The sequence below is a fragment of the Montipora capricornis genome, chromosome 9 (genome assembly GCF_036669925.1).
Source record: "Montipora capricornis isolate CH-2021 chromosome 9, ASM3666992v2, whole genome shotgun sequence".
NCBI classification, from domain to species: Eukaryota; Metazoa; Cnidaria; class Anthozoa; order Scleractinia; family Acroporidae; genus Montipora; species Montipora capricornis.
In genome coordinates this window covers 22,096,319-22,111,318 of record NC_090891.1, presented here as the reverse complement: position 1 = coordinate 22,111,318, position 15,000 = coordinate 22,096,319, and the positions used below count along the sequence as shown (strand labels likewise).

The window sequence follows — 15,000 nt, the reverse complement described above, 5'->3', positions numbered from 1 at the left end:
ATCTCCCACTATTTCTTCACTGGAACACGCACTGAACGGAAGTATAGAAAGCACGCATCCACCACACGTCCAGTCTAGTCCATGTATCACATGCTTTAACCCAGCACACTTCACATGATTCATTCCAAAGCACACATTGCAGGTTACACATTTCTGATTTTTCCTAATGGTTTTCTCGCATTGTTCACATTTGCGTGTTGGCTGTTTAGACGATGGACCTGGATTAGTGCAAATATCCCCTCCTCTCAATAATAACTGCTGTGTAGCGCATGAATTGGGATACAATAAGCATCTACCCTTGGATCGCTTGGGCTTCCTGTGGTAGTGTTTTAGATTGTTTTGTCCAACAACGAAAGCATAGTCACAAACATCGTAATAGAACGAGTACAAGTTTTTGAGCCCGGAAAAATTGGATCTAGTTGTTTGGTTTCTCAAAACGTCGCTTTTGCAGGCAAAGATTCTCTCTATTAGAGAATAATTTGCACCACTGCACTCGATATTGTTTGTAAGTGTTATCCTAAATGCTAATGTAGGGCTCCTTGGATGAATGACTTTAAATAATTTCGTCTTGAACTCCAACTCGCCACGAACTTCAATGATCGTATTTAACTGCTCCTGCAAGTATTTCTTGTTGGTTGGGCTGTCCAGAGTATTCAGCATGATAACAATGGCTATGGATTGTCGTAAAGCTTCGGTCTTGCAGGCAAAGATTCTCTCTGCTAGAGAATAATTCGCACCACTGCACTCAACATTGTTTGTGAGTGTTATCCTTTGTTCACTAAATGCAAATGTAGCGCTCCTTGGATGAATAACTTTGAATAGTTTCGTCTTGAACTCCAACTCGCCATGAAGTTCAATAATCGTATTTAACGGCTCTTGCGAGTGCTTCTTGTTGGTTGAATTGTCCAGAATATTCAGCACAATGATAATAACTATGGATAGTCGTAAGGCCATAGAGGTCATGATAGGAGAGAAAAGTCGCAAAATAGACGGAGCTTATGTAAACACGTCCGACACGTCCGACACGTCCGACACGTCCGACACGTCCGACACACAGTGTACGCTGTAAACTAGCTGGAGTGTCAGCCGGAGTATGGACGCGATATGGTCGGATGGTACTGGTCACATTGGCATACATGGAGGGATGGCGGTCGTACGGTGACCAAAACCAAAATTTTTTGCAAAGATGGGTTACCATATTTTCTTGCCCATGGTTTTCCGCAAGCGCGCTTTCGGCGTGCGTAGCTCCGCTATTATGGCACACGACCATAGGGGTCTCTTAGCTTAGTGGTTTCGCCTGACATTCACCTCAATATTTAGAACAATTGTATGCTACAAGGCATTTATATCTTATTTTATTGTTCTTTTCGACTTCATCTTATGTGCAATACCTAAAAATTAGCTGGGATGTCATAGACTCTGAAGGTGCCAGCTCCATCAGTCACTGATGGCTCGCTACAAGTTTTCTATAGCTAAATATATTCACAATAAATATATGATAAGGAGGTAACCAATTCATGGTTTTGGCTTATTTGCTTGTATTGCATTTGAACACTGTGAGATCACATTTTACTGCACCCTAATTTAGACAACGGGCTAAGTTTGAAATTCATCTTTGTCTAGGTTTTGTTTCCTTCAGGAGCGAAAGTAGTTATAGAGAGGTTCCTTTGGGGAATGGATGTTTATCTTTACACGCCAAGGGCCAACGATATAACTCAGGAATCTGGCCTCTGCTTTTATCCTCCAGCCGGTCAAGACCATAATGCGTACGGTGAAAGTTTAAGGTATGGCGTCCATCTCTGTTTAAATACTTAGCTGCATGTTTTTGATTTTGCTGCTCTTGATCCAATTTGGAAGGTCAGGTTTATGTTTTGGTTTACTTTACCAATGTTATGGTGTTTAATGTAATTAATGACTTTGACAAAAGGTACCAAGAGTATCTCCTGTGACTGTGCATCCATAACCCCGGCAACCAACAGCAAGCAATCAATATACTCTGGACTCCAGCCAGCCTCTGTGCTAGCACCTATCAGATCTCCATACCGCTTATATTTCCGGTCTTCTGCATCACCAAAACTGTCTTCCGAAGGCACTGTTGTTCAGTTCATAGTTGCGGTTTTTCCATTCTCACTCGAAAGACAAAAACTGAAGCAAAGGTTAAATAAGTAGAAACCCATATCGCTGAATTGATCTTGTTTTGATTTTTCTTTCATCAGGTTGTCACATGATCAAAATTACTTTGATGTCCTTCCCCCGCTTGTAAATGATAAAGAAGTGGCTTATTCCGATGCTTGCCTATGCGTGGACAGTACGACTGGAGGTCACACGGAATGCGAAAATGCCTTTAAATTTGCTTTTCCCACGGTGGAGAAAAAAAACCTATCACCCATGTTTCTGTGCGATCGACAAAAAAGGGATATTCAATTTTCTGATGACCCAACAGACGAAGATTTTGAATTATTCAACCAATCACCTCCCTTGCGCATGCGCCGGAGAAGAGAGGTTAAAAAAATTACCAAAGAAAATGCAACCTATTACTGTGCAGAGAAAATATCAAGAACTAAAATTGGCAAACTTTGTGCAAATGTTGGAGTTGATCTGCAGGCCTTAATTGATGTGTGCGCGATAGATGTTGAGGTGAGTAAGATTGTTGAGAATCGTGACTTAGGCCAAGATTTAGTCGTATAAACAACAACAACAACTTGCATTTCTTAAGACATCGAGGCACATCTCTACCTAGCCAGACTAAAAATGCACCAGCAAGAAGGCTTGAATTTCAGATAATTCCGATTTCAAGACAGCGATGAACGATATTCTAAATGTCTGCACTCTTCGAGAATTTTAATATAAAATGGCCACATGAAGGACTGGCTGACTGAATGACAAAGGGCTAACGATCGAAACGTCAGCTGACAAAATGATCTTTCTTACGATGTTTAGTGTACCTTCATCAGCTCGTTTGATAAAACTACTTTTTTTTCTTGTTTTACTCACCACCGACACAGTTCCAAAGTTTCTGGAGAAATTAACCCTATAATTTGACTGACTCCCTCGGGGACAACTCGCATATGAAAGGGGCGGGGATGCTCGTCGTCTCGCTTTCGGAATTTGATCTCACTTAGGGTGTTCTAGCGAAAACGCCACCTTAGGTAGCCGTGAAGGTCTCGTTTAGAGTTGCGTGCGAAGAAATATAAAGCTATATATTTGATATGTTTTAAATATGGTCTCCCTTAGGGTAAAAAAAAAAAAGACAGAGCGACGCCAAGAATGGTCTCCTTTGCGGGTTTAATTCAAACTTTCGGAAAAGCATTCCCACCCTTCATATCCAAAGTCAAAGATCGCCTCCCCAGACTGACTCGCCATAATTAAAAAGGAAATCTGTTGCCTTTCTTTTCTGTACTGCAAATCAATGATTTTGCCTGGTGCACTTTGGTCTTATCACACTCCAATGTTTACGTGAAGATTTTCTTTTCTCGAATGCTCATGACAGCATTTTTGTTTGTATTTTGCTTTGTTGAAATCAGTACTCTGGTGACTACTCCTTTGTAAGTGGAAGTGTTGTTGCAATGACGGACCAATGTGGAAATTTGGCGGCTTTAGATTTGTCAAGAGTCACAAATTCCACAAATTCGAGTAGTGGTGATGCAGACGATTTAGCTGGTGCTGCTTTGGTGGAGGCAATTACCGAATCACTTTGTCCCAATGACTGCTCATTTAACGGAAACTGTGTAAACGGCTCCTGTTTATGCCACAAGGATTTCACAGCAGAGGATTGTTCTGCCTACATTTACGAAATACCGTCGATTCAGAGGTAATAGTGACCAAAATCTAATTTTAATTTAACACTCCTTCTCTCCGGTTGATATTTTTGGAATAAGGTCTATTTCTCTGTAATTTCTTTCTAGTTTCAGTTCAATTTCGTAGTCCGAAGTCCGAAGTCCACATTCCGTGACCTATCATAGGGTTAAGTGCTGTCGTAGAATAGTTTTTCACATTTAAAACTGTTGATTCCAATCCAAACCAGTTGACGGATGCTTCAAACGTTTCAGCGATAGTATATAAAAGTGTTTAATACATCTAACCCGGTTAGATGTGTCACCGAGTTATACCGTGAAAACCGGATCATGTGGGCCTTAATGACACTGTGCAGAATTTTGTTTTGCTTCACCGACACTCGTTCCCAAACATTTTAGCCCGTGGCTCGGGGTACGAGAGAGACTTTATTTATTATGAGAAAGAGAGAGAGAGACTTTATTTTACGAGGGTAACAAGTGACAGTAACTAACATTACTGATGAACTTGTGGCCCTCTTAAGGTACAAAATTACAATGCATAAAAACTACATTAAGAATAGATACTATTTGACGGATGCTTCAACACTGATGCTTAAACACTGATAAAACAGAGCTCCTCTACTTCCACTCAAGATTTCGTCCATGTCTACAACTGAATCCCATTCAACTTGGATCTGATGTCATTTTTCCCATCTTCTCACGCAAAGAATATTAGTGTTATCTTTGATTCCTCAATGACAATGTCACGACACATAAACGCCATTGTAAAATCTGGCTATTATCATTTGAGGAATATTGCGAAAATTAGAAGTGTTCTGACATTAGACACCACCAAGATTCTCATTCATGCATTTGTGGTTTCAAAGATTGACAGCTGCAATTCGCTTATATTTGGTCTACCCAAGCATCTGATCGATAAACTTCAGCATCTGTTGAACGCTGCAGCTCGATTAATTATGGTAGCAAATAAACATGATAGTATAACTCCAATTTTAAAAGAACTTCACTGGCTACCGATCGAGCAGAGAATTATTTTTAAGATCAATTTAATTACTTTTAAGTGTCTTAATAACCTGGCTCCGTCATACTTAAAGGAACTTCTCTCTCTGTACTGGCCCAATAGAACCCTCCGATCATCCTCAGATAATCTTAGGCTTGTGACTGTTCCCTACAATCTTAAAACTTATGGCTATAGATCTTATTCAGTTCAGGCACCTATCCTCTGGAACTCTTTGCCGTTTCATTAGATCAGCTGATAGTATTAATTCTTTTAAATCTAAACTTAAGACGTACCTGTTCAAATCAGCATATAACCTTCAGTTAGTTTGTTTTGTTGTTTGCATTTGTTTAAGCCATAGCTGTGTATATTAATATGTATAGTTATGTTTTATTATTTTTCATCGAATGTATGAATTGTAAGGCGCTTAGGACAGTTTGTATAAGCGCGGTGTAAGATTTTATTATTATTATTATTTACAAAAGAATAAGAAAACAAACATTCCTAGAACTCAATTAATAACTATATAGACAATGCAAATCGATTTAAAAACGAAATGCATACAAAATACTATCTATTGTCATTAATTTATATCAAACGATCCCTTCTTCTGAGAATTTAGTACTCTTTTCCATAATTCAGCCTTAAAGGATTTTGAAGACTTACTTGTTTTTAATGATCGAGGCAAATTGTTCCAGTCCTTTACCGTCCTTACGGCAAAGATGCGTCCACCCTCTGAGATGTTTTTATGGAGGGGGCACAATAAATTTAAATTACAATTTCTCGTGGTTCTTTGGTGTACATCGGAGTTTTTTGTAAGGGATGTGTTTAAATAGTTGGGTAAAGTACCATTTATCCGTTTATAGGCCAGTTCACAACGCTTTATATACGCTTCATTATAAAAGGGGATCCAGCTTAAGTTGTTAAACAATGTTACTGTTCGACTAGTGCGTTGTGCTTCAAGAATAATACGTGCGGCCCGTTTCTGAATGCGGAGAACTCTCTCGAGTGCCTCCTTGTTGCACAATGTCCATACTTGGCTTGCATACATCATAAGTGGTTTTATTATTGCGTTAAAATATATTATTCTCTGATTTTTCTTTAAGTAGGGGCTAATATGGCGTAAGAGGCCAAGTCGCTTTGAAAGTTTATTGCAAAGTTCGTCAACATGCGCTTCGTAAGTTATATCTTCATCGATGATCATACCAAGAAGTTTATGGTTTTTAACGTTTACAATTTCTGCGTTATCCGTTTTTACTTCCAGTTTTCCTGAATCTTGAACTATGCGCTTCCGTAGACGCTTCCCCGTAACCAACAGAGCTTTTGTTTTTTGCATATTCATAGACATTTTGTTTTCTCTGGCCCATCTCTCTACTTTACACAGATCTAGTCACAATGCTTGATTTAATGATTGTATGGTTTTCCAGTTTGAACTCAAAGGCAAGGTGGTATCATCTTCGTAAATGTCCATAGTTGACTTTTGAACGTGAAGAGGCATATCATTGACGAACAAAAGGAAAAGCACCGGACCTAGAATGGACCCTTGGGGCACTCCTTGCTTTACCGTCAACTGTTCAGATGTAGTTTTCTCTAACGAAATAAACTGCTTCCTCTGCTTACGAAAACTATTATGTATGGCCAATATGGCCGCCGCGCGAATAAGGGCCATTGAGTCCAACGAAAATACAAAAAATCGTTTCCCGTCACGCACACATTTCTTTAATACATAAATCTGTCACGTAGTGTTTCGTGGCTTAGTGCGCGATTGCCTCTGAATGAGATACCGATTTCCAATCCTACTTGTTCTCTGGAAAATCTTGCTACGAGGCTAATAAGTCTTGCGCATGATCAAGAAAGTCGCGATTCCCACTCCCCTCCCCCCCCCCCCCCCCCCCCCCCCCCCCCAAAAAAAAAAAAAAAAAAAAAAAGGAGAGTCACCCCAAATCCTATACTTTGTTTCTTCGGCCAAAGCTTATTGATATTTAAGTCAACCCCACGTAGAATTCGAACTGGGCATATCGTCATATCATTCAGAGGCGATCGCGATGACCACTGAACTACGTTAGTTAAGGGCGGAAGTATTTATCAAAGAATTTTGTGCGTGACCGCAAACGAGTTTTTGTGTTTTCGTTGCACGGCATCCGGTTATCGTATGTCTCGGTAACACATGTTACAGGGCTAATTACATAATTTTATAATTCTCCCTGTATCGTTAAGAAAAGGTAATAAATATTTTTTAAATAACTTCGTAGAAACTTGTAAAGAAACCTCTTTACTGGCTTTGATTGGAATTAATGCCGTTAACTAAGATAGGGATATTTTTGTGCTTTTTGCGCGGTTCAAAACTATGCGGAAAAAACAGAACGCAGAACTTAGCAAGTGCTATTGGTATCCAAAAAGAAAATTGGGGGTAACAACTCATTTTTCAGAGATAAGTAGGCTTCAAGTTTAAAAAGAACGCCATGCATTGCATGTTTTGTATTTTAAAGCTTTTTTACAAATATTGCTGATTAATCATCTTCTAAAAATGCGTGGTGTGCGTGGCCTGCTGTCCGGTCAGAACCCAGATTACGGATGTCGTTTATTGGATTCTTTCTTCCAAAAATGAAAAAAACAATTGCAGGTCACCGACTTTGTTTCGGAGAAAATGGCAGTGAAAAAATGCCTTTAGGACGTTCGCGCTTATTGTTTGTGCTCAATTTTTGCGCAGGTAACGCGACTGTAATATGTCACGCATTACTTCAAGCATTACTTAAGATCTTAATTATGAAGACAAAAAAGCCAGGGAAAAATTTCCAGGCCGGCAAAGGAATGGCACATTTATTTCCAATTCATCACGAAACGTTAAAGAGAAAGGAGCGGGAAGCTGGAAAAGGTAGCTAATCGAGTAGTGGCTGAAAGTTTTGAAAACTCAAGGAACAGTCGGTTTTAGTCACCGACGTTGCTTAAATTTAATGTAGTTGGGTTTTCTAAAATGTTTTTATCACACTACAAACTTCTTTGTTCAAAATGAATGCACGTTTTTGAAGTTCTCTTTCTTTACTTTCATGAAAATATGAGCAATTTATGACCTAACTTCAGGCGATAAATGAAAACAAAATCAATGTGGGAAGATTTTCGCGCGAACGTCCTTAACTTCGGGCTGAAGCCTCATCTGCTCATCTATCGAAAATCGTAAAAATAAACTGTTAGAGCGAAAGATTCGGTGCGTAGGTTTTTGGGCTTGGGATTTTTAGATGATTGCATGCCGCTAGGGATGTCGTAGGCAGTACAGTTCATCCTCAATGAGCGTTTTCGTAAGCGCTACCCGTTGTAACCACTTCCGGAATTCGATGGCAGAAGGAAAGAAAATTTTAAAAAAGGATAACTTCTTTCGATGGGAATTTTTTCATTTCATCATATTTTGTAGATAGTTAGTAAAGTGAGTGATTCATGATTTAAAAAAATAGGGGTCACCGATGATCGAAACGAATAAAATCGATGTGATGTTGCAAAGCTCTTGGAAAATTTCACGTTTTGCGAGATCTGTCGAGGAAGGACTGGAACCCAAAACAGGATCGATCGTTCAACAGATGAAAAGTCTTCATGAAAAAAAAAAAAACTTTCTCGAGCATAGAAGTGAAGTTTCAAGCAGGCGTCATTTTCATTTGGTTAGTGTTTTGTGTAATATCTCTCCATTGCCGTCATGCTCATCTTCTGGAGAGCGGTTTTTGTGTTTTCCCGTAGGTCCGCACTATTGGTGTGGACGAGGAAGAAAATACCTAGTCCAGTTCCGGGACTCCCTCTTACTCCGCCCTGAAAATGGGCCTGGAACCCAGGCGGGAAAAGAGAGAGCCTTGTATTACTTGCAGGCGCATGCTCGGAATGACGCCATTTTTTCCCCCAAAACTGGGGAAGAAAACCATATTTGGAAAAAGATTCCTTATTTGGGCATTGTTTATTCCGATTGCTTTTACACTGGATACATGGGAATAATGTGAAAGGAAATTATAACGCCAAGTTTCTGGAGGCAATTGATTTCGCCTTTTAAAAATGCCACTTTATTTTTGTGCCTAAGGCGGAACAACTGCAAGCTATTCCTGCAGTCGTTACCGGTAATGACGGTTTTGTTAAACCTGCAACAGGATTTGGCAAGTCTGTTTGCTACATGGTTGTTCCTTAAACATGTTTGCGATTTTCTTCGACCCGAGTCCGATGTTAATTGTAAGTCAGTCCTTCTTATCGTGAGTCCCAATCGTGGAAGATCAGGTGGATGACATACGAAAGTATGGAATTTCCTGCCTGTAACCCAACTGAACAGCTGCATGATGTTGGCGCAGAAAAATATCAAATTTTGATTTAATAGCTCTCCCCAGACTCTTTGAAACTTACAAATATACTGTATATATGTTGTGGATGTGAATCGCTCAACGAAGACTAATAAATATCCTGCTGGAACTCTAAGGCTCTTGTTTATTGTTCATTATTTATTGTTCATTACTTCTGTCGATCTAGTTGTGTGATAATTGCACTGATCCAGTGAAAATATATTTCAGTTGCCCAGTAATTATTGAAACCGTGATTGTTTTAAGAGTTTAGGTCTACCAATTTTTTTTCAAAATCGGGGACAAATTGTTTGGATACCCAATGTAAAACAGTCAGGTAAAAAATGTCGTAAAAACTCTCAGTTTTATCAGGAATAATACAGAAACGCTGGTGACAAGCAGAGTATTTCTTTTTTTTTTGAGTAATTAGAGTAGAGTAATTTACTCAGACTATTAATTTTGCCTTGAATAATTTTTAAAAGCACTCGTCGCTTTAAATCTTTCTTTCCTTTCAAGGACAGACTTAGGGCCGTGGCCAAATGGCTAAGGTTTTATGTAGAGCTGCCTGTTGAGACTGCAATGATTTTTATATCGGAGAAACTAAAAGACGATTGCATGACCGAAAACCTGAGCATTATTCCTAATAAAGTTAGATAAAAAGTTAAACGAAATTAAATCACAACCTGGACTATTTGTTTCTTTACATACCAGTTTGTGTTGATAACGCAATTATGAAGCAATAATGTTCCTCCTATTAAATTTATACATATATATGCACAGTCAAACGTCGAATATTCGTTCGTTAATTGTCGCGATTTTTTTTTCTGGTCAAAATTTGTTCGTGAATATTAATTAATAAGGAAGAGATAAAGCTACTTAAAAGCGTGCGTCACCTTGCTTTTATTATTGCACTTTCCTTCTGAAACTCATTGTTAGAGGTAAAGTAATGCAGATAATATGAAATTCTGACTCCGAGCTTTGTGAAATCCTATGCTATATTTACTAGCTCAGCCTTTGCATCGATTTATTGCAATTTTCTCTCAGTCCCTACATTTATTCGGCAATAATTTTCCAACATCACTGCGATCGGGGTTTTTTCTCCTTGTTTGGTCACGACGAGGCATAATTTAGACGTTCTCTTTACTGACACTGTGTTACGAAAAATAGTATTGCGTGACAAGCGTTACTGTCTAGAAGCTTCGTGAGAGTTCGTAGTTTGTTTATTTTTAGGTTTGTGCGTAAGCGTTTCTAAATCGGTGTGTTTTGTAATCTTTCTATAATTAGATTCATTACTATTTTAGAAAGTTCTAGAAATTTATTGTCAGAGTATATAAGTAGACGAGTCCAAGCGGAGTGTTTTTCTAACTAGTTTTTGACAAGCGAAGAGAGTTGGCGTTAGCCGTGTTTAGTCAAGTGTGACAGAAGCAGTGTTTATTCAAGTTGGCGGAGGCCGTGTAAGTTTGTCAAGTACGTGTTATCAAGAGTTTTACTTCGTGGAAACTACGTTCATTCTGGAATAAATCTTCTTGTTGTTGTTCCGACAACCCTGCGTTCAGTTTAGTTTGCAAGCTATCTTTCCTCAAAACATTCGAACTCGTAACACACTGCGAACCACACAGTAATTTTCATATACGATTTTTGCCGGAGTTTCAAGGTTCCCTTTATTTACAAATCCAGCCTGGCATCGAATGCAATACGATTGTTTCATTCCGAGCATGCGCCTGCAAGTAATACAGGACTCTCTCTTTTTCCGCCTGGGTTCCAGGCCCATTTTCAGGGCGGGGTAAGAGGGAGTCCCGGAACAGGACTAGAAAATACCATTCTGCTCTATTTTCATGAAAGTAAAGGAAATAAAGAATTTCAAAAACATGCATTCATTTTGAACTTAAATTCATAGGGTAATAAAAATGTTTTTAAAAACAGCCCCATTAAATTTACGCAAAGGTTCGTCCTCGAGTTCTCCGAACTTTCAGCCACTACTCGATAAGATACCTTTTCTAAAGCTTTTCCACCCTCCAGCTCACTTCTCTTTAACGTTTCATGATGACTCGGAAATAAACGTGCCATTCTTTTGCCGGCCTGGAATTTTTTCCCAGGTGTTTTTGTCGCCATGCTAATGCTTGAAAAATATTTATGAAAATCAAGTAGACTACTGCAAGACAGATAAAACAATGCGAATATCAGTTGTGCAGTAGTCTACTTGACTTTCATAAATATTTCAAAATTAATTTTGACTGTTCACGATCTCCTCTGATCCAACGCTTTGCAAGACTTATCCTCCACGGGTTATGCAAAGCTTTTAAAACCTCAACTTCACTAATGACCACTAATGCTTGAAGTAATGCGTGACATATTACAGTCGCGTTACCTGCGCAGTAACGTTGCGCACAAACAATTAGCGCGAACGTCCTTAAAGACCAAATCAAGGCTTACTTGAACTCCAGAGATATACAGTTCAAATCTTTTAGTGAAATGACAGCTGTATTCTTTTTTCGCAGCCTGCAAGCAAACGGATTGTGCGACAGACGAACCCGACCATGCAGGAAAGTTACGGTATTAGGAACTGGTTTCATACCTACTAAAAACATGACTTGTCACGTGAGAGAATTTAAGGTAGGAGTTAACCATTATTCTTGGTTATTGCACACGTCCCAAAGGTTCAAATGTTTAATTTTTTGCGAACTAGTAGCAGACATGACATAACTTTCAAGTTGAAACACACAGTTTTGAATTCACTATACATGTTTCGGATGACCAAAATCCATGCATCCGTCAGTTGCGAATATAAATGAACAGCGAGTCGGTGTGATATAAAAGATAGCTAAAAAGGAAGTATGAATACTAAATAACAGCGTGAATGTACATGTGGGGCACTGGAAAATACAATGATAGAAAAACAATGGGTATTTAACACGGAAAATCAAAATGAAAGTGTTAAATTGACATGATTAACTTGTTTGTTTAATGAAGGGTTTTCCCAAGCTATGTGCAAGGCCTCCTTGATTTTCAGTTGCAAAGGCGTGGAGGCGGTGGCAAGCATTGAAAAGCAATTCTCTGAGCACAAATCTCTGCATGTTTCTGACCCATGAATGTGCTGAAAGATGTGTGAGTTCTTCAGAGCCCTCAAGTCTCACGCATTGAGCCTGAGTATCACGCATTTCGATGCAATCTCATGCTCTCACGCTGACACGACCATTTCTCACGCATTGGGCACTTTTCTCGAAGGTCACTCTACCTTTTTAGCTTTCAGAAGTGCTCATGAATTCCGAATTCGTTCCTTCACTGGTATTGAACTTCGGCCAATGTTCAATCTGTTCGTGTGCGACCAATTTTCTTGTTTCTTCAGGACTTGAACCCGTTAGTATATGAATTATAGGGGGATATGTTAGCTCAGGTTGACCATAATAACATGGGCTCTTTTAGCAAGCAGCATGAAAGAAACAAAATTGCGGTCTCGACGTACGGTGAATTTCCAGCGATCCGAGAAGTGCAAACTTCAAAAAAATTCCGCGGGAGCATGCCCCCGGAGCCCCCTAGAATTGTTTGGCGTCTCCGGCACACTGAAACACAGGACACTTGCGCCTTTGGTGCAATATCCAGCAAGCATTTTATGCTTTGGAAACTTTAAGACTTGAGAGCTCTGGTTCTTATCGGGTGTTAAATGTTCACGAACACGTGTAGCAAGATGTCGGTTTGTCTCGCCGACCGTAACAGGCGCTACAGCCTGCGGAAGAAAATTTGTAGACAACATGAGACAACTTGGGATCGTGATAAATTAGAGATGGCATCTTTGGTACTAATATTGTCCACGACGTAGCAGCCAAGTATGAACGAAAGCTGTCGATCGCAGACTTTCGCTATTTGGAGAAGACTTCCATCAAGGTACGGAAAGCCCAGTTGGACGTTAATTTCCTAAAGAATTGCCGGTCACTCCGCGTTTTTCCTAAGTTTATTCCCTTTTCGCTTCCAACCACATCACCGAAGGATATCACTGCAATTCAGTAAAAGGCGTTTGCTCCGAAGTGCTATGGAAAGAAGATCGGAAGAACTAAAGAAGGTTGAGGCGGAAAGAGACAGGATTTCAAACAAGTTACATAGCATACTAAACAGCGAGGACTTTTACCTCTTAGAAAATGCCTTACTTTCCAACATAAGGAAAACTACTTTGAAAGTAATCGAGACACATGCAAAGAAACTAAGGGGCCTCCCGCAAATTAAAACACTTCCTTTCAAGGCAGAAGAAACAGTCACCAACATTTCTTCAGTTAAACTCACTTCTGAACAACTGGATGTATTAAAGAATGGCCTCACACACTAGATCTGCCCGCCTTATATCAACAGGTCTGATGTTTACACGTGCACCCTTTGAACTGATCCATCAATCGGTCCTTAGAAACATCATCGATAAAGGACAGACGGGCAAGATCAAAGCCACCTTGTCACAACTCGCACACACTTACATCCCGTCACATCAACCTTCCCAAAACGACAGGAAGAAATGGAAGATCTTGAAAAGCCTACGCAGGAACAAAAAGATTGTGATCCTTAAGCCTCATAAAGGAAATGGCGTTGTTGTTCTAGACAGGATAACGTATGACGAAAGCATCCTGAACCTCATCACAAACAGTTAAAAATTTAACAAACTTAATTGCGACCCAACGCTGTCGAAGAAAGGAAAACTACAACGACTTCTGCGGAAGAATGGGAAGATCGATGACACAGTGTATAAAGACATACACCCAATTGGCTCTCAACCTGCTCGAATTTATGGGTTACCGAAGATGCACAAAGTACGCGAGCCTTCTTCCGTTAAGTCATTGGTTTAGTGGCTACCTCTTAGTTCAAACGTAATCATATACCGATGGAAAGGTAGCCGTTAAGTCATGGGGTTAGCGGCTACCTCTTAGTCTGTACTTATATGGTGATTTCTGACCAACTATTTGGCTTCATAAATCGCTCGTATACAGCGACGAAAGAAATCACAAATCTCGCCGTTATGTAAATGCCGGTCTTAAAGAGTTGTTTCTTGTTGCTACTGCGCAGACGCACTTTCTATTCCAAGGGAACTATTATAATCAAATAGATGGCGTCGCCATGGGCTCCCCGTTGGCACCGGTACATGCTAATCTTTTCATGGGCCACCATGAAAGGATTTGGCTCCAACTGTGAATACGATGGTCCTGCAATTTATTTCTACCGCAGATAGGTGGATGACACCTTCTGCCTATTCAACAACGAAAAGGATGCTTTGGAATTTTTCCATTATATAAATGATAAACACCCTAACATTAGATTCACCATGGAGACGGAAGTCAACCGCAAACTGCCGTTCCTAGATGTCCTCTTGGACAACAGCAATCCTCCATCTCTCGTCACATCTGTTTTCCGCAAGAGCACTTACACAGGGCTTCTCACCAACTTTCTCAGTTTCGCACCTCTTCCCTACAAATTGGGGTAATACAAACGCTGGTGGACAGGACTTTTAAAATCAATAACACCTGGATCAGCTTCCACAACAACATTAAGGAGCTTACCAACATTCTGGGAAAGAATCAGTTTCCATCCAGTCTTGTGAACAGAACTGTCAAACAATACCTTAGCACTTTCTTTGCCCCCCACTTTGCGCGCTTCCGTGGCAACCAGCTCAAATGAAATTCGCACGCACTATTACAAATTAGCTTATGTTGGCCCCTTCTCGACTTAAGGTCAACGCAGAATCAAGGGCTTAACCAAACGCATCTGTAATAACAGTCATCAAGTTAGTGTTTGCCCCATACAAGATCAAAAACTTATTTAGTGCCAAAGATGCCATCTCTAATTTATCACGATTCCGTGTTGTCTACGAATTTTCTTGCACAGGCTGTAGCGCCTGTTATGTCGGCGAGACAAACCGACATCTTGCTAC

General features: G+C 39.9%; 1 protein-coding gene across 1 annotated transcript in view; it reads left to right on the top strand.

The window, feature by feature from the left end:
* The window catches only part of LOC138017422 (neurogenic locus notch homolog protein 1-like), an 87,284-nt gene that overhangs the window by 27,116 nt on the left and 45,168 nt on the right, over positions 1-15,000 (top strand). The window contains exons 4-7 of the mRNA XM_068864512.1: positions 1,624-1,784; positions 2,217-2,637; positions 3,525-3,811; positions 11,594-11,708. Of these exons, the coding sequence (XP_068720613.1) occupies positions 1,624-1,784; positions 2,217-2,637; positions 3,525-3,811; positions 11,594-11,708 (984 nt within the window). The remainder of the gene's footprint in view (positions 1-1,623; positions 1,785-2,216; positions 2,638-3,524; positions 3,812-11,593; positions 11,709-15,000) is intronic.